Here is a 26810-nt window from a genome sequence, read left to right as displayed (position 1 = left end):
TAACCGGAAAGAAATACAGTTGTTGATGATATTTTCGAGCTAAAAAACATTTACACCAGTGTTTGATTCTATTAAGTTTCTATTTGCTTCAATGTTTCTTTAGAAATGAATTACCACACACAATTTGTGCAATGATGCACTCCTTTGGATTTATTAATTGCAGTTTAATGCACAGTATATAATGTGTGATGCACTGTGAGTGGAGTGTGGAGCACTTAAAAAACAACCCTTAATTTAACCTGAATCTTCACAAAAGAAAATTTTGTGAGGCTGAGGCAAAATTGAGAGACATATCTTTTCCTTTGAAAGGTTTTATTCATTTCGTATAATACTGACACATGTACTCAATAGCGGTTAACAGGCGTTTAAAAACACAGATATTAAAACCATTAGAGCATCAATTTATCTTTAGCCCCATTGATTCCATGAACCATTTTTACACGTTTACATGTTTCAATATACCGTAACATCTACTTGGTATTAGTCTAACCTCACCCCTGAAAGGATTTTTTACTCTGTTGTCAAAAAAACAAAAGAAAATAGACGACTGCTAAACTGTCTCCCCCATTTTAAAAAATGGCGTGTGGTGAGCCACAAACTATTCAAGGTAAAACATGTTCATGGAGGTGAAATCGGAAAAAGAAAAAGGTTCAGTTTCAGGTCTGAGAAACAATTTGACAGCATCAAGTGTGTTGTATGTGGCACAATTCAATTTAAATATGTCAACCGGATTAAATGATACCGCCATTCTGGATCCACTCCCTTATTTTTGTAGTATACAGGATAGCGGTCTAAAAACCAGTTCCCCTTCATTCATTCCCAGTATGCATATGGAACACAACTAAGCCATAGAAGAGAGATGAAGACTACAGGTTGTTGTAAAGAAAGTCGTTTTTTTGTCATCTAATCCAGTGCGTGGTTTAGGTCATAGTTCACTTTGTCGAAGTTTGTAGTTGCAGTAAAGGATTGTGGGTAATGTAGTCCTCTGCATTTACAGACCAAGGACACTCAGTTGTGTTAAAGGTGACGGTATCCAGTGTTTAGAGTCCTGTCTCTTCAGCCGCCATTTCTCGGGATATCCTCAGCAAAATAAAACAATTACTGGTTCTTCATTGAAGTCCATCTCAGTGTGTTTCCTCACCACTGGTCCATTGTGCTGTGTCAGTATCTCCACCACCATTTTCTCCTTCTCGTTTTGAGACGTGTGAGACTATCGGGTCACCTGAAATGGGGAGAACAGAAGTAGGTCACTGAAAATAGCCCACGAAAGAAGTGAGGATACAGCCTGTAACGGTAAAGGTCACAGAGCAGAGTACGAGGCCGGTGCTGCTTGTACATGTCAACTGGAGGTTTGGAATAATGCACTGTGGAGCTGCGCCGCCCATTGTTTGGGAAATTATCTGAAGTTATTCTTGCTGGTGGAGCACCGACAACGTGGCTAGCGCGGCCTCTTTCTCCTCTGGCAAGAGACTAAGCAAGACACAGCTTGAATCGTGGAAGTAAGCCCACAATACCTCACTCCCAGCGCCTGGCCCGCTGCCATGTCATTTCGTCTGTTTGTCGAGACGGCTGCTCTAATCACATGGCCTCTTTATCTCGTTGGTCCCTCTTTCCATTTTCTTTGCTCGCACACTCACTCTTGGTTTGTATCAAACCATTAGGAGACTTTTTCTACCAGCCAACGACCGAACAGACACAAATTGCTGTATAACTGCCAGTGCTTGGGCCTGTAATAGGCCAGACTCTCCATGACAGCTTTTCTGTTTTCCTGCATGCCCCTCTCTCTCGCTGTCATTGTGTTTCTCTGTGACTTCCCCCTCTTAGGCCCCCAAAACATGCTGTCCCTCCTGTATGTTCCTCTTGAGGGAGTGAGCTTTTTGTCCAACCCAGGTGCCAGCTAACAAAGTGTGAAGGCCAGCCATCACTGAGAGAGCTCAGAGGAGCGTTTCCTCCGAGCTGGCAGCTGCTCTACTGTATCTGCTCTCAATAGGCTCCAGGCCACCCTTCCTGGGCCCGCTCCCACCGCCTTCAGGCATCTACTCCTGTGGCTGATCAAAGAGTCTGCAGGCGTTTATTGTCATGCCAGTTCACTGTGCGCGCACAATGCTACGTCTCTGTGCCTGCTATATGCTTGAAGGTGCTACTTCAAAATCCCTTCAGGTTTATGTCGGCTTGACTGTTCAAATATGCCTGCAAGTGGCGGTTTTGTGCCCAATTAGAAAGTGGATTTAGGTATTTAGATATCAATTTATCAGCACAGAAGCAGTGTTTAGATGTCATCTCCATGGGCCCACAAGTGACACATTTGCTGTTTATTTTACTATCTACACTAATGGCTGCTCTTTTGGCCCCAAGGCAGAGGTCCCCCTCTCTCTTACATCTCACAGACTCTTTATGTCTCACAAAACAATGACAGAAAATACTAAATTAAATGATTTGAACAGGATTTATTTTTTTAAACGAATGATCTAGACGTTTCATAAAATGACTTTCAACAGCATTTTCTAGGTTTTTACAGTTTGTATTGTTTCATAAAGGATAAAAGTGCTTGCAGAATATTTTGCCTTAAGAGGTTTACGTTGTTTGCAGACTGCCACATCTGTTTAGTGTTGATGTGAGCGAACTACATAGGAAGTAAATTACATGTGTGACTGACATCGACTTGTCATTTGTTTGTTAATATGTGTAGATGACTGCAGGTCTTTACACACACCCAGACACACACACACACACATACACACCCTTGCTTTCCTGTGTATGACAGCTCAGTGGCCTGGCAGCCCAGCCGTGTCTGTCTGCTCATCCATATGATATTATTTGGCATTGATCGAGCTGTCTTCTATCCCTTCCCTCTCTCCTCCCTCTGCCCTCCTCCTCTCCTCCTCTCCTTTGCTCCCAGCCAGAAATGGAGGGAAGGGTAGAGAGTGCCAAACCCTCTTTTGTGGTCTCGCCTGCTCTGTCTTCTGTGTATAAAAATAAGCTCTTCATCAGCTGACCAGTTCCAGCATTTTGGTTTTTAAAGTGTTATTCTTTTAACACCTCTGCCTTCAACCTTTCTTCTCCACTTTCTACTTGTTACTTGTTGTTTTCTTTCTCATCCATCTCCACCTGCCTGCTCTTCGTGTGTGTGTGTGTGTGTGTGTGTGTGTGTGTGTGTGTGTGTGTGTGTGTGTGTGTGTGTGTGTGTGTGTGTGTGTGTGTGTGTGTGTGTGTGTGTGTGTGTGTGTGTGTGTGTTTTCGTCTCGCTCTCTCTCTCTCATCCTCTTTCCCTCTCACCTCATCGTCAGTTTCAATTTACGAGCGGGTCTTAATGGGACTATAAGAGAACGTTCGATGCTATTGATCTGGATGCCTGCTCATCTTGACCTCAGCGTACCACATCAGAGGAGAGAAAAAACATCACTCTTTTCATCATCAGGCAAACACATCAGCTAACACGCTCAAATAGTGTAGACACACACACACACACACACACACACACACACACACACACACACACACACACACACACACACACACACACACAGCACACGCAGATTATTGATCAAAGACCTGAATGCAAGAGACAGCAAATATTTGTGCTCTTTCAAGCTACGACAGAATCAGTGATAAAACGATGCCTGGCTCCTACTGGTTCGCTTTGATCATGTTCAGGAAATTATAAATGCACACTTTATAACTAAATGCAACAGATCTGATATATGCAGCAGCTTCTTAACAGCATTCACATATTCCGAAAATACATCATCCTCATACTTGATTACCCTCTTTCTTTAATTATGCCTATTACCTACTCTAAGACCACCCCGCCATTTTCTGCTCATCTCTTTTCTCTTTTTTTTATTCCTCTGTAATGAGTGCTATAACTTGAAGAAGTTCAGTTACACTCACGAGCAGCTTAACACAATTTGAGCTGGGGCCCAGCACGACAGAGAAAGTCTTTCAGGGTGAGAATAAGAGGAGTTGCTGTTGAGAGGGAAAGAAGGAGAGAGTGTAACTTCAGGGGCGAGATCCACTTTGCTGGGTGAGAGGTGAGCAGAGGAAAACGTTGGGAAGGAATTCTTTATCAGCCATAGGTGATAAAGAATAGTGTTTTAGCGAAAGAGACAGCGGTAAAGAGAGAGGAGACCACGTGAGTTGAAAGCTTTTCTCATCCCTCTCTTTTTGCCCAAGGAGATGCACTCTCTATCTCCTTCGACCACGCCTACGATTAATTATTTAGGCAGAAAACAAAGGTCTGCACCCAGCCATGAATAATGGAAGGTGAGAAGGCAGGGAGAAGGATGGAGGTTAGAAACAGAAGCATACAGCCACAAGAGGTGAGTCTCGCACAGATATTCCCCCTCCTGTGACAGACAGTTCACAGGCTGCTCGGGTCAAGCCACCGAGGGGACGCCAACAGGTGCCGACGGAGGACGGAGGCCGAGCAGGAACGATTTATGATGTATATGCACACCTACACACACACACACACACACACATATAGACAGACAAATGGAGAGTGCCGGGAAAAATGTGGAGAAATTAAATGAACCGCACATACAGTATTACGGGCGAATTGGAGCATAAAAACTATCCAAGGACAATTCCCACTCTAGTTTATCCAACGTGGTGAGTTGTTTTTGCATCGAGTCAGATGGCATGCCAGTCAAACCCAGGGAAGCAGGGCAAGTGGGAGTGAAGGGAAGTGTGATGTTCTCTCTCCCTCAATGTGTGTGTGTGCGTGTGCGTGTGCGTGTGCCTTGTTCCTGTTCCTGGCCTTATTTTTCTTCAGAGAATGTTTGATGTTAGATCCAAGATGGGGCGGGGGAGAAAGTAAAGAGAGAAATTGGGTGAGAAAAAGAATGATAGGGAGTGCAAAGGAGAAACAAATGAGGGTAGAAACTAATAAGAAGTGAGAGGACAGATGTATATAACAGGAGATACATGGAAGTGGGCCACTTTGTGGTTTTCTGACCGTGTGTGTGTGTGTGTGTATGCACGTATATATATATTTATATATATAAAAAGAGGGATGGGAAGAATTTGTGCAAGATAGGAGAGGGATATAGAAATATAAAAGATAGAAAGACTATGTGCACACCGACCTTTGTGGTCTTGACTTTGTTGCCTGTGCTGCAGCTCCATCCTGTGAGGTCTGGAAGAACCTTGCACTCCTCACTGTCCATACATGGATGCATCTGACACCACCACTTCTGGACTACAATGGAGGCTGGAGGAAGAGAGAGAGAGATAGAGATAGAGTTGTAGATATTTATTTTGGTTAAGACATGACTCAATGTTCCTGGGAATGTTTTCAATGGGTTCCCACATGTGCAAATTTGAAATTGATTTACAGGCAATCAGCTAAATATATTAAGTGCATTAATTTGTGTTCCCATCCAGTACCATTATGCTAATATTAGGGGTTGGATGATAAGATGATGTAATTAGAAGAACAACAGTCAAACTTCATATCAACAAATCTGACGTTTCTGTTTGTTTCATGTGTTTATTTGAGGAACATCAAAGTCACTCACATCTGATGTTTTCATCATATTTTCAGAAGTTTAAGTCACACGCTTCATCTGTGTCATCATCATTAATTCACATCTGTTACCATTGCACTGTGTTGCACTTTGTTTGATTCTGTCACCACACCAGCTTCTCCACAGCAGAAGTTTAAACAGCATTTTAAAGAGGGATTTAAAGGTAGTAAGAAATAAAGCATGTCTAATTTCAGCTGGTAAGTCATTCCAGAGTTTGGGGGCCCGTAGTGCAAAAACAGGACAGTCTTTATTCACCAAAGTCTTAAAATTCATCAATAAAATCTTAAAATCCACGTGAAAACGAACAGGAATCAAATGCATTGAGGCGTACAATCTTTTTATGTGGCAACTGGCAACAATATCAAAACAGTCTTTTCAAAATATTAAGTATATATAATAATAATTATAAATAATTGTTTTGTAAAATTGTTGGTCTAAAAATGCCCAATTTTAAAATCCAGAATGCCTTCATGTAACTAAAAAACCTTTAATACCGTATAGATCTAACTATCAAGATATGGTTCACGAATCATTTACATTTTCTGTTCAACCAAAATTAGCAAAACTGGGGCCAACACATGAAAGAGGCATTTGAGATATGTTGTGATCTAAATGGTTTGAAACAGATCAAATCAAATGAAAAATACAATTGATTAAGTGCCTTTAGCAAATATCACAGAAAAACAGAAACTAGAAAATGATTATCATCAAAAAATAATAATAATACCCATTGCAGTAGAAGATGGTCGAAGACGTGTGCATATATTAAAAAAAAATAATTTGAATTTCATTTCCTTGTCGGCCACTCCAAAGACTGGGCGGGTTTTTTTTCAGTCAGTTGAAGGTAATTGGATGTGTAGCATGTAAGCATTTAAGTGACTGTCACTCCAACTTAGTAATGAAACACTTAATAAATAAAGAGCCATTTATCCAGTGACACATTCCCAGAGGATTAGTAGCACTCTCTGCACAGTCAAACTCAACAGCAGTAATTTCTCAGGAAGTATTTCAAAAGTAATAAATCAAAAGTATGAAAGGTATGTTAGTCATATTAAATTGTAAGTATACAGAGCCATAGACAGACCTTCATCAAGTCATCATCACGTGGTCTGTCGCACAGCTCAGTGTATGTTGATGTATTGCCAGCAAAACATTTACGATTTCCATGGTTAATATCCCTTTGTCAAATACTGTAAACAGTAACACTTAAGTGTTATAACCTCCACCATGGAGGTCATGTTTTCATCTGCATTTGATTGTTAGTTAGCAGGATCATAAAACTTTCCATGGAATTTTGTGGAGGGTTGGGGCATGACCCAAAGAAGAACATGTTAAACGCGGATATGGATAACATGATGAGATAGGGTGTTAGCTTTGGCTGAGGTATGTACTGTACACTATTCTTTCCCAATACCGATTCCAATACCAGGATTTTGCAAATCGGCCGATACCGAGAACTGCTATTAATTTAAATAGATTTATAAATCTTGGAAAATACAAAAAATTGCTTAAAACTGAAGTCTTGCATAGGGAACCTGTTGCTGTTTTACTTGCCAGCATGAAATATTACCAAATTGCTAACATTTTAGATAGCTGTGGCTAATGCTACACGACTGAAAATCACGTCATCTTCTTTGCCACTCTAAAAACAGTACTTGCCTGTGGAAGTGCAGGGCAATAGCTGTGAATGGTGAGGAAGAATTGATTAGTAGGAAAAGAAAATTGCAGTTATATCTGGGGGAAATTAATGTACTTTAATCACGTATTGGATTGTTAAATAGATTCACATACTCTCCAATGCCTGACTCAGCATTTCCGGCAGCATTGGAGGCATTTCTGATGCTGTAATCGGTATCGTAACATCTCTAATAAACTCACATTAAACCACAAACATGTAGTAATTCTGTGGAAGAGAATCATCGGCACGTCTCGTTACTGTGTTTTCTTAGTTATATTTGTGGCAGTGTGTGCAAGTTAACTACTCAAAGTTTACTTTCTTATCTTTCCCCGTCTAAAACCTAAAAGTCAGGGTTGTGTGGTGTCAGTAGGTCGCATTCATTTCAAATGAAGACCAATTTGAACATGATTCCACTCAAAAGCATGAAACAACAGGGCTGCAGAGACTGCAGTCTGTGATTTCATCAAGCACCACTCGTCATAGCCGCAGGGGCTGCACAATACTGATTTTGTGTACACAGAAACAGTAGCCAGGGGGATTTTCCGGGTGGATGGGTAAATTCTGTAGCTTTGAATTGTCAGCACTGTTGCAAAACAAAGCCAAATAAACATTTGGGTATACAGAGTCAACCTTTCATTCATTGTCAACAAAGCAGCTCCAGAAAGAGAACACTTTCTGTAGATTATGTTTGTTATCATGAGTCAAGTTGGCAGAGTTTCATCCTATCATAACATTGAGTGAAGTCTCAAATACACTGTTATTTGCTGAACGGTGAAGCAACTGCTATTTTCACTGCTTAGGATCGTTCAGATTCCTGTTATATATCTTTACAATTTATTTGGGTTACGGCCAGAGTAGGCATTTCATTACTTTAAAATTGCTTGTGGGTGCAATAAAACATTGTGCCATCCATCATCTTTGTAACTCATCTGAATTTGTCACAAAAGTATAATGGACTGAGGCTGCATTTATAATTAATCAGGCTCCTGAAGTTAGCAGCAGGAAAGAGTGTTGGAGAGAAACACAGGCACAGACGGAGCACTGCTCCAGTATGTCTGTTTCTGTTTTACGCATAGTCAGTGTTGGTACAACGACACCTACTGTATGTTGGCCACCAACAGAGAAATATGTTCTGACATCATGTCTTCGCCGTTTGTATCATGGTTAACTTCATTCATATGTCAATTTTTATTTAACCCTTGTATTGTCGTCCCGTCTGACACGGGCTGGTTTGCCTGTTTGAAAAGCATCAATTATCTGTGACATAGTCTGTTTACCTTTCATTTTGGAACGTATGGTCAATAGACCTAATTTAGATGGAATTATACCTATATTTGTGAAAAACAAAAATTATAGATTATTTGACTTTACTCATGATCAGAGGAACATACATTGATTGATTATGTTTTAATGGCCGTACATGACACCCGTTGTCTTCCTGTCAAAATTCAGCTTCTAGAAAGTACAATAGTGGGACTTATTGCAACACCAGGTAAAATTTGACCTGAGAATATGTGTATGTGAGTATCGATTCTGTTTGGGAAGAGCGTATGGATTCATCTATGTTATTTTTATTGCAACTAGATGAAAGAACCCTTATTTAGATATTAAAAGATTTGGAAACAGGTGAAATTTGACCTGAGGAAAACAGGAAGGCTACATCTTTAGTAAAGAGAAGCACACATGTTTAAAATTGATGAACGTATGTTATATAGTACAATAATATACAGTATTTCATAAAGGAACTCCCATTTGTGAACATTGCTGTATAAGGACAGGCCACTGAGAAACAATTATCTTTCAGTAAGTGACACTTAAGTGAAGGAATTGACCATTTGCAGCAAATGGCTTTGCTCTTCCATTGAACCCTCAAAGCATACAAACAGCAATGTGGTCTGTGCTGGGAGAACTAACCTCCCCACCCCCTATAACGAATTAGATATTACCCCAGGACCAGCAGCAGTTATCGTAAGCAGGAGGTTGGGGTGGTGGAAGGAGCGTATCAGCAGAATAAAGACTCAATTATGCTCCTTTTATGTAGGAACAGAGATATGTCTGTTTCAAACGGTGTAACCGCCCGTGCACATACTATGCGTCCTTTACGTTTGTATGGATTTTAGCCAATACATCCACTAGAGGTCAGCGCAGAGTCAAGAAAACAAATATGGCGACTGTATAGGAGGTTGTGATAATGTACCTCTCAAACAAAAAGCAAAAGCAGCTGTTTGTCCCTTTGGTCAGGTGAAGTAACATCATATAGACGCCTGTAATTTCTTAACAATTCGCAAGTTTCTCCTTGAATCCTTGGCTACACTGCCCCCCGACGATTTCTGCTGGCACTGCTCTGTTTCATCTGTTCCATTCGTATCTGTTAGCTTTCAGAAGACATGCACAAATACGGTGGAAATTAACACAAAGTACGGACAGAAGGTTCCGTCCATTTCTGTAAACGTAACTGACATAAATAAGTCTCTTTTGACGGAGCAAAAAGTTAGAACAATACGATACACTGCAATACTGTGAATCAAAGCCAATCTGAAACAATCAAATTCTGCAATGACCCAGTGTTTTAACCTTTTAATTATACAATTGTTACTATAATACATTACTTCCTCTATTTTAATGCCAACCACTGATCAGACGCCCCAGATAATTAATGTATTTTCACCACCAAACCAACAGTAAACGTAGGCAGTCATGTACTGGATACTTCTTTAGCCAGTTCAACCTCATGATTTTAGTATTTTCACTAACACTGTGTGGTCCCACCTCCCTGTAAATAAAAAATTAGGAGTCGGGGCGAGTTAGAAGCAGCATTAAGAGCTAACTCGATCTAACTCGATCCTTAATCATCTTGCCCGAGTGTCGCCTGCTTTATTCAGCACATGTGGCCTACATACACCAGCACTGAGGTGTGTGGTGCCATCACATCTGATGATTTATGTTGCAGCTTCACATTCTGCCTCAATTAACACTGCGCTCTTCTAATTCACGGAAAAAATAACTGATCATTGTAGGCACATTAAAAACAGCACACTCTGTGGTTCTGAGTGTGGGACTGTGCAGCCAGTGATACATACCATCAACACAGGAGGGCATGGCCCGAGTGGTGCCGGCGACCTGTCCAGGGAAACAGGAACATTTGACAGTCTGAGATCTCTCCTCAATCTTGTTCTTGTTGCAGCAGCGATGGGCAGCGATCACCTCACACGTCCCTGCCTTCACATGCACTGTGAAAGAGAGAGAGACACAGACAGTTTAATACACGAGCCAGACAATGGCTAGACTCTTTGTACACTCTGCTTTAGTTTTTAATCAAACATGTATAATTCATTTCAAACATCGGTAACAGATAGACAGACATGTTGTTATTAGATAAGCTTTCTCCCTAAACTTCTTAATCACTGCCCTCATTATTTTGTTGTGATTCAGAAAGCTGTGTTGTGCTAATTGACAGATGTTTACACAGTTGAGAAAATAATCAGACATTTGTAAATGGGATTGGGAGTGAGGATGTGCTCTACCTGTGCCAGAGCCAGAAAAACACACACAAAAGCATACAATCGTAGATCAGATTGATGCAGCTATGCAGGTTGTTGGAAGAGGACTGCCACTGTCAAAAGGCTGGGGCAAAAATACCACCCCTTAAATGTCAGTATGAGCATGATGTCACAGTAAACAATGAAGCAAAATCAGGCTTTTAGCAGATTGCTGCAATTATGTAAAACTAGAGATGTTAAGATACCGATACCAGAATTGGGCGTCAGCGAGTATGCTAATCTATGTACAGATCCGATACCATGTCCTTCAAGTATATTATTTCGATCAAGATGAAACAAAAAAAACAGCACTACAGCTTCTTGCTTATATTTTTAAAGTGGTAAAGAAGATGTAGAAGTAATATCCGGTAGTGTAGCGTTAGATAGAGCTAGCTCAAATTTGGCAATATTTCACACTGGAAAGTCCCACAAGTAAAACAACGATGTGTACCGTATGCAAGATTTCAGATTTTAACTATTTAAATTTAGTAAATGCTGTGTGTTTCTAGATTTATTTATTTCTATTCTTTTCAGTTACGATTGTGACACTAGGTTGGTCGTCCTATGGCGTCCATTCTCTGTATGTATTTGTTTTTCTAAAGGTTTAACCTGAGCCAGACCAAGTACTTTTAAAACCAGAACTGTCAAATTAAGCATTTATGCATTTTGATGCTTGACTCATACTTTGATATATTCAAAGATAATTATGTACCTATGTAAAAATACATATTTTGGTTGACAGACGGTCACAAATATCGAGAATCTAGAAGTCTCTTTTTACTGGACAGCTGAACCACAGCTACTCCCAGTTAAAAGTCTCTTAGCTCAGCTGCTAGACACAAATTGTTAATTGAAAGAGAGAATATGAGAATGTTTGTATTAAAATATACGGACCTGATTGTACATATACAATAACAAGTGAGTATTGGCTGCAGTGCTAATGAAGGATAGATGTGGGAGGCTACTTCCCTTCTTCCTTAGCTACCACTTTGTGTGTGCCTCTTTACACACAGACTTCAAGCAAACAGCCTTGTGGTTAATTAACAAGTCCACCCCAAGCACAGAAGTCCCCTGAGTCAGCTGAGAGGGAACAAAGAAATCACTCTACTTTTGAAGATTTGCGATGTCAACACATGGCCCTTTCATACAAGCCTTTTATCAAATACATGAAAATGTCAAGGACAAACAATAAGCCCGTCAGGATCATAGTTTGCAAGGATACAGTGTGTGTGAACGTGTGTAAGCCTATGTTTGACAATGTTCATGTATATCATAGAATGTGTATTTGTTCATGTAAGTTTGTTCAGATATGCATCGAATCTGTGTGTTGTGTATGTTTGTGAGGGTTCATGTATGTTTAGGTTTGTCAAAGCCAAAGTCTAATCTGTGTGTTTTGGCTTTTCACGCAGTTGTTGGAAGTTACTGTCATTTCCATTACAAAAGAATCCGCCCACAATACAACAAAGGGTGCACACTGCATGGCAATGAAAACTTAAGCAGCAAACAATGAATTGGCTCCGCCTGAAGAGTATTTAAAAGTGAGACAAGCTGGATTGAAAGCCTGGTATGAATATGGTAAGGAGGCTAGCAGAGATTTGAAAAGTTCTTGAGTTGCTCCATTAATGAGGAAAAGACAAAGCAGTAATCCAGCAAAACCCAGTCCAATTAATCACTCAGTGAAAAGCCCATTGTAGTTTCTGATCCACTGTGTATCTGTCCCTCATCGTACTTTTATATCTTCTGATTTATGTTTTTTTTCTCTGTTAGCAGTAGGGCCAAATAATGTTGACTGACTGATCTGATCACATATTCATCCATGTGATCTGGACAGATTGACATAACAATAGATTTATAGAATAGATTTAGTGTCACAATCAGGCACAAAATTCTAAAAATCTTGTTATTGTGTAATTTTAACGTTACCAGCAAATGAAATCAATGCACTTCACAGTTTGGCCACACTTGAAGTTTTCCTTTGGGACCAGCCTCCAGTTCAAAGGTGAGCCATACACAGTTCTGTATTTATTGGATGCAATGCTGTGAAATTAGTTGTAGTTGTCTCCAGAGGAAAAACCGTACTGACTGCAACGACTCCCTTGATCTTTTCTCCATTGACACACTCACGACACGTTGATATCATTTCCCGAAGGTTCTGAGTCCATTTTGGTTGCTATGTGACCTTTACCCAAGCACCACGTGTGGGACGAATCATTAAGTTGGTACACAAAACAAATTAAGGGTTAGTTTGCGATTACATTTTCTCTGTTTTTTCACCCTCCCCAGAGGATAAACCACATTTATTTTGCTGATGCTGTTGCAAAAGCTGGGTTGTCAACCGGGCAAAGCGAGCAACTGCTTCTGAGTCTGAGACCCCCAATGGCCCTAAAAGGCCCACATTTCTGCCATATAATTTAGAGTTATGTAATTTAATACATTTTTGGAGCCAACAAAGTAGAATATTAACTGTTACAGGTCTATATCCTCCATATTGTGTCCTTGTGGTGATGAAGGACCTTGTGAGGGAATTACTTTCAGGGTCCGATGTTTTTATCTTTATTGTGCACATTTGTTGTAATTACATTGCTTCATTTTTTTGTGTTTTAAGTAAAACTCAGAAAACGTCAGGCACGCATACTCTAGATGTATAGTAAGAAATTTATTTCATTATTGATTATTCTGCCAGTTATTGTGTTTAAAAATCTATTGATTTAGTACTCCCTGAAACAACAAAAATGTGTTTTGTTGTCTGACCACAGTCGACTTGGTCATGCCTCTGGGTTCTTTCACTCCAAAAAAGTGTATAGTCTCTGACCACCTAATGTGCCCCTATACACCAAAATTTAATTTAACTTTATATAGGACACTTGCTGTGTACGTCTGTGTTCCCCGAAGAAAAAAGTCTTACATTTGCTGAGAATAGAGCCTAAAGTCGAAAACCATGGACGTTTGGACCAGGATTTCGGTTCGGGAATCGTTACAGCTCTAAATGGAAGCATAGAAGTATTTTGGAAGTGACGGTTACATCGTATGAAACAGATGCATTTCTTTTTCATGGGTAAAGGCAGCATAAATGAGCCTTTACAGGGTTTGTGCTCTTGAAACCAAGCTTTTCAAAGGATAGTGTCAGGTGTGAGTGGTCAAATAAAGCTGCACGCTGACAAAATAGTAAAAGAGCCAATTGATTTAATGTGACAGTGAAAAAGTGGAAATAAAGGTGAACATTTCACATTTCACTTCATTAGCAGGACCCGTGTCATGGGTCAAAATGCAAATCGTAGCCTTTAGAGCTTTACCTTTGTTTAATGATAATAGGTTATCTCCTGTTTGCCCTCTCTGCCTCTTTGCACCAACCTAATTGACTTGCTTTCTTTTAAAATTAGCCTGACAACCCTGTTGGCAGATCCACAGCTCAGGAAAATCAACAAACTCAGCACCTAATCCCAACCCCCACTGACATACACACACCCCCTAGCCCATTTTTAGGCTCAGCACCTGCAGTAGTAATTGACTCAGCATTAGTAACAGCGGCAGTGCACTGAGCTGAGCGGGAGCAGAAGAGTAATGAGGAGGCAGGGGTGAGATTTTTACTGGAGGAATGTAAAACTTCATTAAGGCTTGATTACACATATTAATGTTAATAGGGGGCTGTAAATTTCCTCAGTCTGCACCACATGGTAAGATAAATATGAGCTGGAGCCGTATGACAGGATGGTTGAGTGATTATTTTGATATGTAGATATCTGCAGCAGACTGTCCTGCTCTGTTTTACGCAGACTCTAATTTGCAGCTGAATTGTTGCCTGTTGAAGCTTGTGCTCTGACAAGTTAATTTGACAACTTTTAAACCACTGCTGCTGCCAGGTGGCACTAATGGTTTTAATATCACTGACTCTGTACCGTAGTTGCTCAGACAGCAAAAATGAAGAAATGGAAAAACTGAGCGCGGAGGCACCACTGACAAATTTGTCATATTACCATATTTCTTTGATTGCTGCTATTCATGGTTTTTCACAAAATGTGGTAGTCATTACTGCCTGGGGTTTGGATGTGGTTATAACTGACTGATCAAATGACGGATTCTATCTTTAATTATCTTTAATAAGAGGTAAACTAGGGTGGTTAGCCTCTGTGGGGAGTTTGCATGTTCTTCTCCAGCTTTGTCCCACAGTCCAAAGACATGCAGGTAAATTTGGCAAATCCATATTGGGATTGGATATTCGTGAAGGTGAGCATGATTGGTTGTTCATTTCCACCTGTTTGTCTCCCTGTAATAAATACTCTGATGACCTATCGAGGGTATATCTCAACTGCCTTTTGATTTTGGGTTGTGTACTTATCTGTGTACACCCTCTAATGTTGGTGTAAAATAGGTAAATGCCAGCTGGGATTGGCTCCAGTCTCTCACAAACCTTGAATGATAAGTAGTTTAGAATTAATGGAAGAAAGTGGCTGTATATAAACTCTGTATGCTCATACTGTGAAATTATTTCATATATTCCTTATTTATATATATCTCGTTCAACTCGTTGCACTTTTCAACACTCAAAACGAGTGTTTGTGTTAAATGTGTTGAACATTTTCTGAATATACCTTTGGGATGTCTGTGTCTGCAAATCCTTTAATGACAAAATGGAGGGTATGATGAAAAGCTCCTGGAGATAGCTCATCATTTCAAAGTGTAATTTCCTGCCATGGTTTAACATCACCACTGCAGGACGGTGGAGGGGCATTTCACATCAGGAGTGATTGGAGTCAAAACACAAGCAGAGATAGAAAACATGGACCCTGCAGAGGAAGTGGAAAAAGTTGATGTGTAACTGGCATCATTCGATAGTCAGGATGCGATGTCCTTTATGTCTGAGCTTCATGCAGAGCAGATAGTTGCTGTTAACTGATCCCAAATACCCACCAGGGGCCTTTAACACAAACAGATTAGTGAGTTGTCCAGCTGCTTTTAAGGGCTTAACTCTGTTTTTTTTGGTATCACGAAGCATGGCTCACTGTAAACAGGGGTAGATCACTGCGGTAACCATAGTAAACCACAGTATGCTGCACCAGAGAAGGTGACATGAACATCACATGGATAAATCAGTTCGCAATAAAATGACGTAAAAAAAAGAGCAATATCTAATTTTATAAATCAGTTGAGTTGTTTTGCTGTTCAGGGCTTTCCACTCGGGCGGGGGCTAAAGACTCCAATAAACTCTGATAAATATGCCTCCAAATCAAGCATTATTCTCACCACACGATATAAACAGGAGGACACTCACAAATGTACACTAATTCAATTTTTTACTATCTGGGCATTTGTGTACGCTCTGCTACGATAAAAAGTGAACGTGAAGACAGCAATGTTTCAACCTTTGCAGCTATAAAATCTTTGCCTCATAGTGTGTGTTTTAGTGTGTGTGAAGGATAAAAAACAAAGCTTTATTTTAAAAAAGTACCCATTTTTACGTTTCATCACTAGCGCTTCCTTCCTTCCTTGCGATCTCTTTTCTACACTTTATCCATCCATCCATTTCTACTCCTCCCTTCTCCTTCGTGTTTCTCCTCCTCTCCCATCTTCTTCATCTATCTCGCGTCGTCCCACCACTATTTCATAAATGACCCCCTCCTTTCTCAATCTCTCTCAGCCACTCCAGCGCATCATTTCTCTTCTGCTCGCTCTTGCTCTTAGCTCTGCACAGCAAACTCAGCAGGGTAGCAGACCATTATCCTCAATCACAGGCTCTAAATCAGACAGTTTTTACACTATCTATTATGTGTTCTTCCTCTCTCACCTTGTCGATGTGTCTCTACCCCCTCTCATCTCTCTCCATAGCATGAGGACTTGTTACCCCTGCCTCTCTTAACACAGCAGTGGCTGTTAACCCCATTTACTAAGGATGATGTACTTAGTGACAGACTAGCAGAGGGACAGATTGCCCCAAATCAGAACAACCACGAGCTGCCGTGTGTGTGTGTGTGTGTGTGTGTGTGTGTGTGTGTGTGTGTGTGTGTGTGTGTGTGTGTGTGTGTGTGTGTGTGTGTGTGTGTGTGTTTTGCCGATGCACATGAAATGCTGAGATAGCTTTCTTGGTCCCAGCGGGGTACTTCTTTTAAATGTCATTCCGACCACTGGGGATCTGTCTCTCTCTCTCAAACAACACACACACACACACACACACACACAGACACAGACACACATACAAGTGCATATATCATTTGAAACCTGTAGAAATAAGCTAATGCAAGAAACTGGATCAAATTTACTCTCAGTTTCAACTGTGAATGTGTAAAAGGGTCGATGCAGAACAGTTTCTCTATGGACCGTGGCTCTGTATGTCTTTATATGTTTGTCGGTAATTCTTTTCATTAACAATATTATATTGTTATATTGTACCATACATCCATCAGCCAAGTGCGTACATTTCTCCCCTGTCAATTTGTTTGTTTGTTACTGTATAGATTTTCATGAAAGGATGGAAGGATGGACACTGGCCATGAAGATTCAAGATTCTAGGTCCTTATTGTCACCATACTCAGGTACAATGGAATTGTAGGAGGCTTCTCGCTCCAAGATATTACTACATACAGGTGTAGAAATAAATATAGAAATAGTGTGAAAACAACAAAATTAGCAGAATCAGCTAATAACTATATACAGGAGGAAGAGTAACTGTATTTTAGTATTGTATTCACAAAGAGTGCAGACAAGATATTTTTTCTTCTTCTTCCTTGAGGGTGGGGTGTGTGTGGGATGTGTGTGTGTGTGTTGATCACAGTCCTTGATGCGTGTGAATGTTGGTCAAAGTCCTTGGTGTGTGTAGTATGTGCACTCGGCATTCACTGAAAGTGTGAGTCTTTGGTGTGTTTGGGCAGGGGGGGCATGCGATGGAGGTCACAGCTCTGGGATGAAAATTATTCCTCAGTCTGTTGGTGGAGGATCTTAAATAAAACAGGTAGTGTCCTGGATGTGTGTGGTCCCTGAAAATACCGCTGGCCTTCTTCCTCAGTCGGCCAGCGTAGATTGTGTCCAGGGTTGGGAGCTCTATCCCATTAATGTTCTGGGCCGCCTTCACCACACGGTGCAGGTCCCTACGCTTGGCGGCTGTGCAGCTGGCACAGTTGATGATGATGCTCTCTATTGTGCTCCTGTAGAAGTTGACCATTAGTTTCTGTGGAAGCTGATTGGGGCAGATCCAGGAATTTTTTACTTTCTTAAATATTGCAATATTTTTTTCATAGACTAATGGATCTTGCAAATCATGTTAAGGGGACTGATCTTTATGAATGTGTACAATTTAGTGCTGATTCAAATTGAAATCTGGATATAAATGTGGTTCCATAAGGGGACTGTTTTACTAAAAGATGTTAAGATATAAAAAAAACTGCAGGTTTATGTCAAATTATTGGAAACAGCACTGATGTTTTCATGGTCAAAATTCCTGTGTTCTCATGAGACATCGTTATATAAGAGAAACAGCTATTAAACTAAGGACTCACACATTTATACACAATATTCTCTTTGATTGATCTCAACTTATAGATCTATTACCTTATACTCAAAATATACCTAAAAGTAAAAAAAAGACACACACCAGGATATTGCTTTTGTATTCGGGCAGTTAGCCACGTGGAGCGTGTGTGTGTGTGTGTGTGTGTGTGTGTGTGTGTGTGTGTGTGTGTGTGTGTGTGTGTGTGTGTGTGTGTGTGTGTGTGTGTTTCAACACTTAAGAAAGCTGGATAATTGTTTTAGTCATATGTCTTGTGTTAGCTGCTTTCATCAGAATGAATGAGCCGGCAGTTTTGGAGTCGTCATCATTTGATATTGTCCCTGAGTTATGCTGAGCCAATAATGCATCCAGCACCTAAAATAACTGCTATGGAAGCAAAGGCAGCTGTTGTGGCAGTGACAGCGTAGACGATGAATGGATTCTGTACTCGTCGTACAGTGTGTTGACAGTTTGCAAACAGTGAAGTTCAAGTCTGCTCTTTTTTTTTTTTTTACATAAAAACAACACAAACACTCACTGTCTATGCACTTTCAATGCCAAGAGACTGTGTTGGCAACGCAGCATCAGGAGCTGACAATCCCTCGTCAGGTCTGATTATTGTACTGCCATGGTATATGAATGGAGATAAACGCAACCTGTAGTTTTTGTGGGTTTTTGTAGGTGCTGGTTACACACAATGCTCTGACTGAAAGAAAAGCTCGGTCATGCTCGATAATGCACAAGTTATATTGAGCAATTCCTCAAAATGTCATGTAAAATGCTTATAACTGCTTTTCAAATTAATGTAATGTATTTGCCTGGCATTTTTAGATTGTCTATTAAAAAAGGTTTTAACCGTTGGTCAATTAAAAAGACACAATATATATTATGTAATCGGGATAATTTCAGAATACCGAGTCAATTCGTGACACATATAGAGGCACTATATAATCACATATTTACTATGTACACATTTCTTTCCCCAAGGCCCATAGTGTTCTCTTTAGAAAGAGCATATACTGAATTGGAAAATGAGTTCAGTACGCTTGCCAAGTTAATTAGATTACGACGTATGTTTCTCTGTGCATATGTGTGCCCATCAGTGCATTCACGTCCATGCATTTCTGTTAATAATTAGATTACATTGGCCTCTGAGATGGCGCCATTCGTTACGATTCGTAAACACAGGGCAAATTAAAATTCTGCTTAAACGTATGCCAAGAAAATTAGCATGGAGAGAAAGGGTAGGCACGAACACTCGTCTTTGTTTTTTCCTCAGCCGTGTTTTCTATTCTCCACCATGTCTGAAATCTTTCTGAAGGCTGAAAACTTCTTCTCATCGACTCTTCATAACGGTCATCATCACCGGAAGGTGCATGACAACTGCAGGAGGCGACAATTTATCAGCTTTTAATGGACTAATTTTAGCGCTGCACCTGTGCTGCGTTTCCATGCTCATGTATGTTGATGAGGAGCGTTTCCCCTCTCACACATGAAAGGCAGAGAAGATGAAACTGCTCAGCGTGTGTGGATCAGTTCTGAGCAATAATCTCAAGTTTTGGAAGATATACATCTCATTATGCTTTTCGTCTGATCTTCTAATTGAAACAATATTTTCTGCAAAGTAGACTTTAGTAAATGTTTTACGCCAAATGCTAAAACCTCTGAGGCTATAATAGGGAGGGCATTGTTGCCATTGAATAAATGAATGTCCATAGAAAGACTTGATCCCAAATAAAACTAGTATGTCATAGACTAACAACTGGAGTAACTAGATACTGTGGAATCAAAATTAAAACATCAGCCACAGAAGTGCAGACTGCAGCCTCTCTACACAGCGTCCACGCACAGTCTTGCCCTATCACACACCCCCCCTCAGCTCAGTGTCCCCGAGTGACTGAAAGAGTGAGTGACCACAATTGGAAAGTGTTTCCTCGCAGCGGCAGTTCCTGTTCCTGATGTGACATAAATAAAGATTGAAAAAGAGAGCAGGAAACATTGGGAACTGGCTCATCAGAATTTTGATTTGAAAGGGAAAAACAAAATACCGTGGGTGTCCACACAGAGGGGATCATCCCTGTCAGAAAATGTGCCTTGCCAAAAAACAAACAAACAAAAAAAAATCGCCCGACCCATTTAGATACACTTAGTCAGGCTGCACCAGAAACAAAAAGCAGCCTCCACCTCATCAAATACTCATAATACTTCTTTTGGATTGCATTCGCCCCCTCCAGTTCTGTTGTGCAACTGGCTTCCTTCCAACTTAACAAAGTGACACTTAATCAATAGTCAATAAGGATGTGACGGGACGCCTGATGAACCACTCCATCTGTAACAGCCTCCCGCCACCACCACTAACTAACCAGTAACCACCCATCAACCCAACTCTGCACTAATCATCCTCACTGATAAGACACCAGCTCCTCGCAGTTCCCCGTCACTGGCAGCTCAGACAAAGGGAATTATCCCCCCCCGCCCCAGCTCCACCGCCCCCGTCCTGCGACATCATATGAGATATTAGCTCATGCGACAGAGCGGGCCTGCTGACACATGGTGTGTCCTGACACATTACTAACCCCACCACTGCGGTCGCTACCACCCCACTGCAGACGATTTGTACTAATTTGTGCTGCAGGCGTGATATTAGCGCGGTGAATTGGGTATAAATTGTTAATATGCTCAGATGTATTAACAAAGCATTACCAGTCAACCATTAACCCGTGGCAGCGTGCGCACGAGGCCCTCGTGTTTTAAACCCATGTTAAGCGCTGAGTGGAGGTGACTTTCTGCAAGCCCTTGGGGGACGTCCACGTCTCCTATCTCATCTGCATTTCTGTCTCCCTCGTTCGCTCCCGCCTTCCCCTCCCTCTCCCTCTCTTTCTGTCCAGTACATGGGACTGTTTGCATCTTCTTTCCCAATCTGCAGCGGTTTCTAATGTGCATTGTTGTGCTCAGAGCCATGCCAGCCCCTTTCCATATGTGGTGTCTGTCTCTTTCTTCCTCGGTCTCTCTTTCTCCTTCTCCCCGTCACTCTGGCAAACCAGTATCGAGACAGAAACACAATGATTGCGTTTAGTCCAAACACCTCCACCCCTCCCACCCCCAGTTTTGGCTTTGTCAGTCAGCAAACTGAGAGGAGAGATCTATAGCACAGCGGCCATGTTGATGAGGATTTCATTCTGTCTGAATTCTCTCCCTGTCAGAGGAATAAGGACGGACTCTCGTAAACGTCAAGCTCTGCGTATTTCACTTGAACAGGTTGCCGTGTGTTTGTGCGTGCCCGCGTGTGAGTTATGGTTGTTGTGTATGTCACAGTGTTGTTGAGGTGTCGTTTCGCAGATCTAGATAAATGGTGTGCTATCAACCTGTTTACTCTCTGTGAAAGACTGGACAGTCCCATATGTTACACCACACAAGACCAGTTAGCGCACAGCTCACAACTCACTGCTGCTGTCATCTGCAAACCATGTATGTCTGATGTTCAAAGCTTGTCTGGAGCTTGTTTATCAAAATTTTGAGTCAATAAATGGGTGTTCTGCGGAAACAATAGATTATTTTATTGTTGATAAGCATTGGCACAAAGGATGAAGATACATTAGAGAGGATTTTAAATTGTCAAAGGGAAAACTATCATTGAAAATACACATTCCATTGTAACCCACAAATATACAGACACATTGCACTGGTGGACACATGCTTGTCGGCCTACAGATGACTATGATAAATGATGAATGAAGAAATGAGCTGCCTCAGTTTCCTGACGTCAGATTCTAATCTTACCGAACGCAGCGGGTGTGTCTGATCTCTTAAAGGGCTCCATGTCATAACTGTGACATTTCAAACCAAAATAAACTCACTCCAACGGTATCATTGTGATCAATTGATTCACTGGCTCAGCTGAAACACATCTGCATGCATCTTTTGTATTCAGCTGTGGTGAACGTTCAACGGAAGCTCTCATATGAGCTGTGCTTCACCAACTTGTAATTTACCATGAGGAAAACCATGTGTAAGTGACTGCAGAGGAACACACAATCAGTTCCAGATTCTAGCCTGTTGGACAGTGATGCATGAATGGTTTCTGCAGTGTCCCTTCCCTGGTGGGATTGGATACTTTCTACGCAGACATTTTTTTCAGGTGATCATTTAGAAAAAAGGGAACAGGGAAAGAATCTGAAGCTGCGATAAAGAGGTTAGATAAAGATCTACAAATCCTTGGGAACTGTGTCTGATGCGATTCTGAAAAATAGGCCCAGCAGCATTTGCACGGCACTGTGTGTGAAATACAGCTTTTTTAGAACAGAACAATGTTTTGTTTCTCTTTGACTGGAGGTAAGATTTCCAGTTAATTGGTGTTTTTTCTTTTGTTTGTTAAAAGGACAAGAAGGTTGTTACAAACTTCATCTCTAAAGTCAAAGGCAAAACACAAAATCCCTTCAGCCTAATACTCAACAATTCCTTAAAAATACATAAACAATAATAATGACCCCACACATGACCTTTATGAATACTTAAAGCTCATGTCATCAGGAATCCATTGTACAGTACAAGCATGCAAAACAAATAAAAGTAAATCTGCTTTTACTCCACTAGCCATTAGACTTGTGAACAACCACAGTACTAGAACCAGTGTGTTTATCTTGTGTATAAACCAATTAATGCTCTATTTGAACACAATATGTGCCTTTGTGGTGTTGGCCACCTATGTAATTGCCACTGTTATAAATTATTGTATATTTCATCTATTTCTCATTTTAGATTGTTTTTATGTGTTTACTTAATTGTCACTGTGCACTTTGTTTGCAAACTCACTTTCCCCTCAAATTGCTCCTTGAGGAACAAATCAAGTATTTTAAATGGAACTGAACTGAAGAGCTGCAGACTTTATCAGACCCTCTGCTGAAAATACCCACAACCCACTGTTAAACCAACTTCCTCTATTGTACTAATGCGCTTTGGTTGTTCTTAACACTGATGAATTCATCGTGGATTACTCATTAAAAACCCAGAGATCATATTTTAATATGTTGTCCTTTTCTGGTGTTTTGGAGTTGCTTAGTACTTTTCTCTATTATTATTATTAATAATAATAATAATACCAGCAAAATGAACATCCTCATTGTCCAAACATTATGTCACCGGAGGTGAAGTCTGCAAGCAATCCGCAAGCCTCTTCTTTTTATTCTTCTATTGTTGTGGCTGTGTCAACTTCCTACAATTGGTCGAAAGTGCAAACAATCAACAAAAGTTTGATCTGAACTGAGATCACTTCTTTTAGTCAAATAAAATTCCGGTCAGTTGGTCCAGACCTTTATTTTAGTTTGGACCATTATTTTAGTTCGGGCTAAACTGAAAAGTGCAGAGGTGCAGACCAAAATGGAAGATGCGAGCCATCTAAGTTTGAATTATTTTACTTTCTGAACGTAGAAACAAAAACTGTTTACCCTAAAAGATGTTGGAACCTAATTACACAAGGTATTTATCAGGTAAAAATGATGTTGATGGTTTATACATATCGTTTAAACACCTTCAATGGCCAGTGAACATTGACGGGTGATCTGATTAGCTCTGTGATTGGTGCACTAAGCTCATCTCTTCTTTAAGCCTCTCTTCCATTGTGTCAGCACTTTCTCTCTAACTGCATTCATCAGGACAGAGCATTACATCTTTCCACTCCTCTCCTCTCTTGCCGCTCTCGGTCTCTCATCCCATCCTTCACTACCGAATGAAAGGGAAACCCTGGTGAGTCTGAAACTGGCTGGTAGCAGAGCCAGAGGTGAAAAGATGAGAAGAGAGAGGGAGGGGAGATGAAGGCTGTAAGAGGAGAGAGGAGGAGGGGGAGGAGGAGGAGGAGAAAAGGCGCAGCCCGTTCTGACTGTAAATGGAGTGAAAGAAGTGGAGAGTTTGTTTTGGAGGGATGATTAATCTCTGTTAGGACTCTGTGGGAAGGAAACTGAAGAACCACCATAGTTGAGCTATTAGTACACAGCAGGATAAACCTAAGCTCCGAGTTTGTCTGCTGCGACTTTTAAAATCCCACTGAAAACAATGTGTCTGAAGAGCCACTTGCTCAGTGCCATTACTCTTGCTACTTCAGTTCAGCTTTTGATTAAAAAATATCTTTGCTCCTTTTAAACCCGTTGACAGTTCACATTTCACGGCTGGCCTTGTTACATTGACTTTTTAGGGGTCAGAGTCAATAAAGCAAAAATGTGTCCCTGTTCACTAATATTTTTGGGGGTTTTGTCCATCAGTGTTGGACCTCTGTATCATGTAGCTGCCATTATAACCACACAGATGTTTCCTTTTAAATTGCCTCATTGAGGCTTTCCTCTGGTAAAATAAAATGAAAATAAAACATAGGGCATCTGTGCTGCAGCACATTACCACCCATATTTTAAGGCAACCTTTTTGTTTCAGATAGATGATTAATCTCTGTTAGGACTCTGTGGGAAAGGAAACTGAAGAACCACCACAGTTGAGCTATTAGTACACAGCAGGATAAACCTAAGCTCCGAGTCTGTCTGCTGCGACTTTTAAAATCACGCTGTCTGAAGAGCCATTTGCTCAGTGCCATGACTCTTGTCAGTTCATTTCAGCTTTTGATTTAAAAAAATCCAACTCACGTTTTACCGCTAGCCTGGTTACATTAATATAAGATTTTTATTTAGGTGTCAATAAAAAAAAAAGAAGACCATTCACAGTTTTTGTCCTTCATTGTTTAGGTTGTAACCGATGTCCAAAAGCATTTAACTTTCATTATGATGGCTCCTCTAAATTTGTGAGTGTCCTCTTGTAAAAGAAAAACATCTGTGCAGCTCATTACGACCCATATTTTTACAGGCCCTGTAGTGGCCATAGTCAATATCACAGCAGCAAAGGTGTTAGTCCGGTGACGTACTATAAAGAGCGATAAAGTCCTCGTTAGGTGGAGGTCGGGATAGATTGACCAACAAAACACAAGAATTTCAGACAGGACACATTTGCTCGTTTCCTGTGTCCATGTTGTTTCTTTTACTTGTGAACGTTCCACAATCATAACAGCACTTGTATAATTGTAACCATGACAATAAACATTCTCTAATCTTAAAAGGGAGGACTTTACTTTAATCCAAACTATGATCTTTTCCTAAACCTAACCAAGCATTTTTTGGGCTTAAATAAACCAGGACACCAGTACCAGTATAATTGTTACAAGTACGACCAAGGTCCTGTACGCCTGCCACCGTTGGGGCAATATATCAGGAGAGATTCATTAACTGTTTAATTTGTCCATGACAGAGCACCTCCTCTTCCTATAGGCCTTTTAACAGAAGACATTTCAACATGTCACAGAAGGAGAAGAAGAGGTGTTTTAAAAATAAATATATTACTGAGTGTATTGAATAAAACAGAGACGTTGTTAATGTAAGAAGGAACAATTGCTCCTTCTCTACTGTAACCAGTCAAAATGTCTGATTAAAATCCTCTTCACATCACAAGTTGCCTTCAAATGGAGCTCATGAGCTTGTGGTCACGAAGGGGGGGTTGTGAACACGTTATGCTGCTAGTTGACGACAAAATTGACTCTATTAATGATATAATGTGAGCCCCCTACATGCCAAATAGGATAACAGTTTAGCCAACCAGCAGGTGGGTGATCTAATGCAATAAATGTAAAGGCTGAATCACAGAAGGAACAAATGAGGTTGTTAGGAATATCAATATTTATGTATGTAAAATAAGATTTCCAAGCAAACCTCCATATGGCTTAAATCTAAATATGTTGACTTAACTTCTCACGGAAAAAGACCTTCCATGGCCGCTGTCATTTCAAAAAACAAACACGTCCTAACCTGTGAGTTTTCAGAAGATTCCAATGTCCAAGGTTATGAAAACCACAGGAGGGGGCATTAAATGGACTCTTCTCATGAACATAAAAACATTTTCACATGTTGCCTGATCAGACCATAGACTGTATATAAAGATGGACGACATGACTGCTCCCTAAAAGTGAAGCAGAATTGTAGAGTTCATAAACCTTGCCTCCTCCACGTTGGTGGATGGGACAAGGTCGAAATCAAAAAGTCAACGTCGTCCACATCAAATACATGTTTTTTTAAAGATGACTTCTGTCATTTGAGTTTGTTGTTTGATAAAAACATCATGAAATGTTATGATTGACAGTCTGACTTACAATTGGTCTGTATCAGCTCCCGTTCTCTAATACTGGGCAGAGTCTGGCTCCAAATGGGCGAGGGGGCAGCATTCATATCCTGGACATTTTGGCTTCATTTCTTGATAGTGAGAGGAAGTGGAGATGGGTCAGCTATCTGTATATATAGTCTAAGAATCACACCTTTTGTGTGTATGCATGATTAAACTGCTGTGAATTGACATCTCCTTCACTTTTTCACTGAGCTTGTTGCATCCGTGAAGGCAGAACAAATTACATGTTTATCATTCTTGTTTGAGTCTGGAGGTCTAATTAGCCAGGCTACTTGAAAACACCAGTGTGGGTGTATGGGACATTTAAAGGCCACAGTGGGATGATTTTGTAATTGTAGCACAGCACTGCCCAGCACCTAACAGAGGTCGTATCCACAGAC

The 26810-nt window shown here is 40.6% G+C and overlaps 1 protein-coding gene across 1 annotated transcript in view; it reads right to left on the bottom strand.

The window, feature by feature from the left end:
• Positions 1–295: 295 nt before the first annotated feature.
• LOC118110499 (chemokine-like protein TAFA-3) overlaps positions 296–26810 on the bottom strand; it is a 78893-nt gene continuing 52378 nt past the window's right edge. Inside the window, exons 3-5 of the mRNA XM_035158284.1 lie at positions 10287–10436; positions 5088–5212; positions 296–1222 (exon numbers count right to left, since the gene is read on the bottom strand). Coding sequence (XP_035014175.1) covers positions 1211–1222; positions 5088–5212; positions 10287–10436 — 287 coding nt within the window. The 3' untranslated portion in view covers positions 296–1210. The remainder of the gene's footprint in view (positions 1223–5087; positions 5213–10286; positions 10437–26810) is intronic.

This window comes from Hippoglossus stenolepis, chromosome 6 (genome assembly GCF_022539355.2).
Source record: "Hippoglossus stenolepis isolate QCI-W04-F060 chromosome 6, HSTE1.2, whole genome shotgun sequence".
Lineage (NCBI taxonomy): Eukaryota > Metazoa > Chordata > Actinopteri > Pleuronectiformes > Pleuronectidae > Hippoglossus > Hippoglossus stenolepis.
This window is presented reverse-complemented; position numbering and strand designations above follow the sequence as displayed.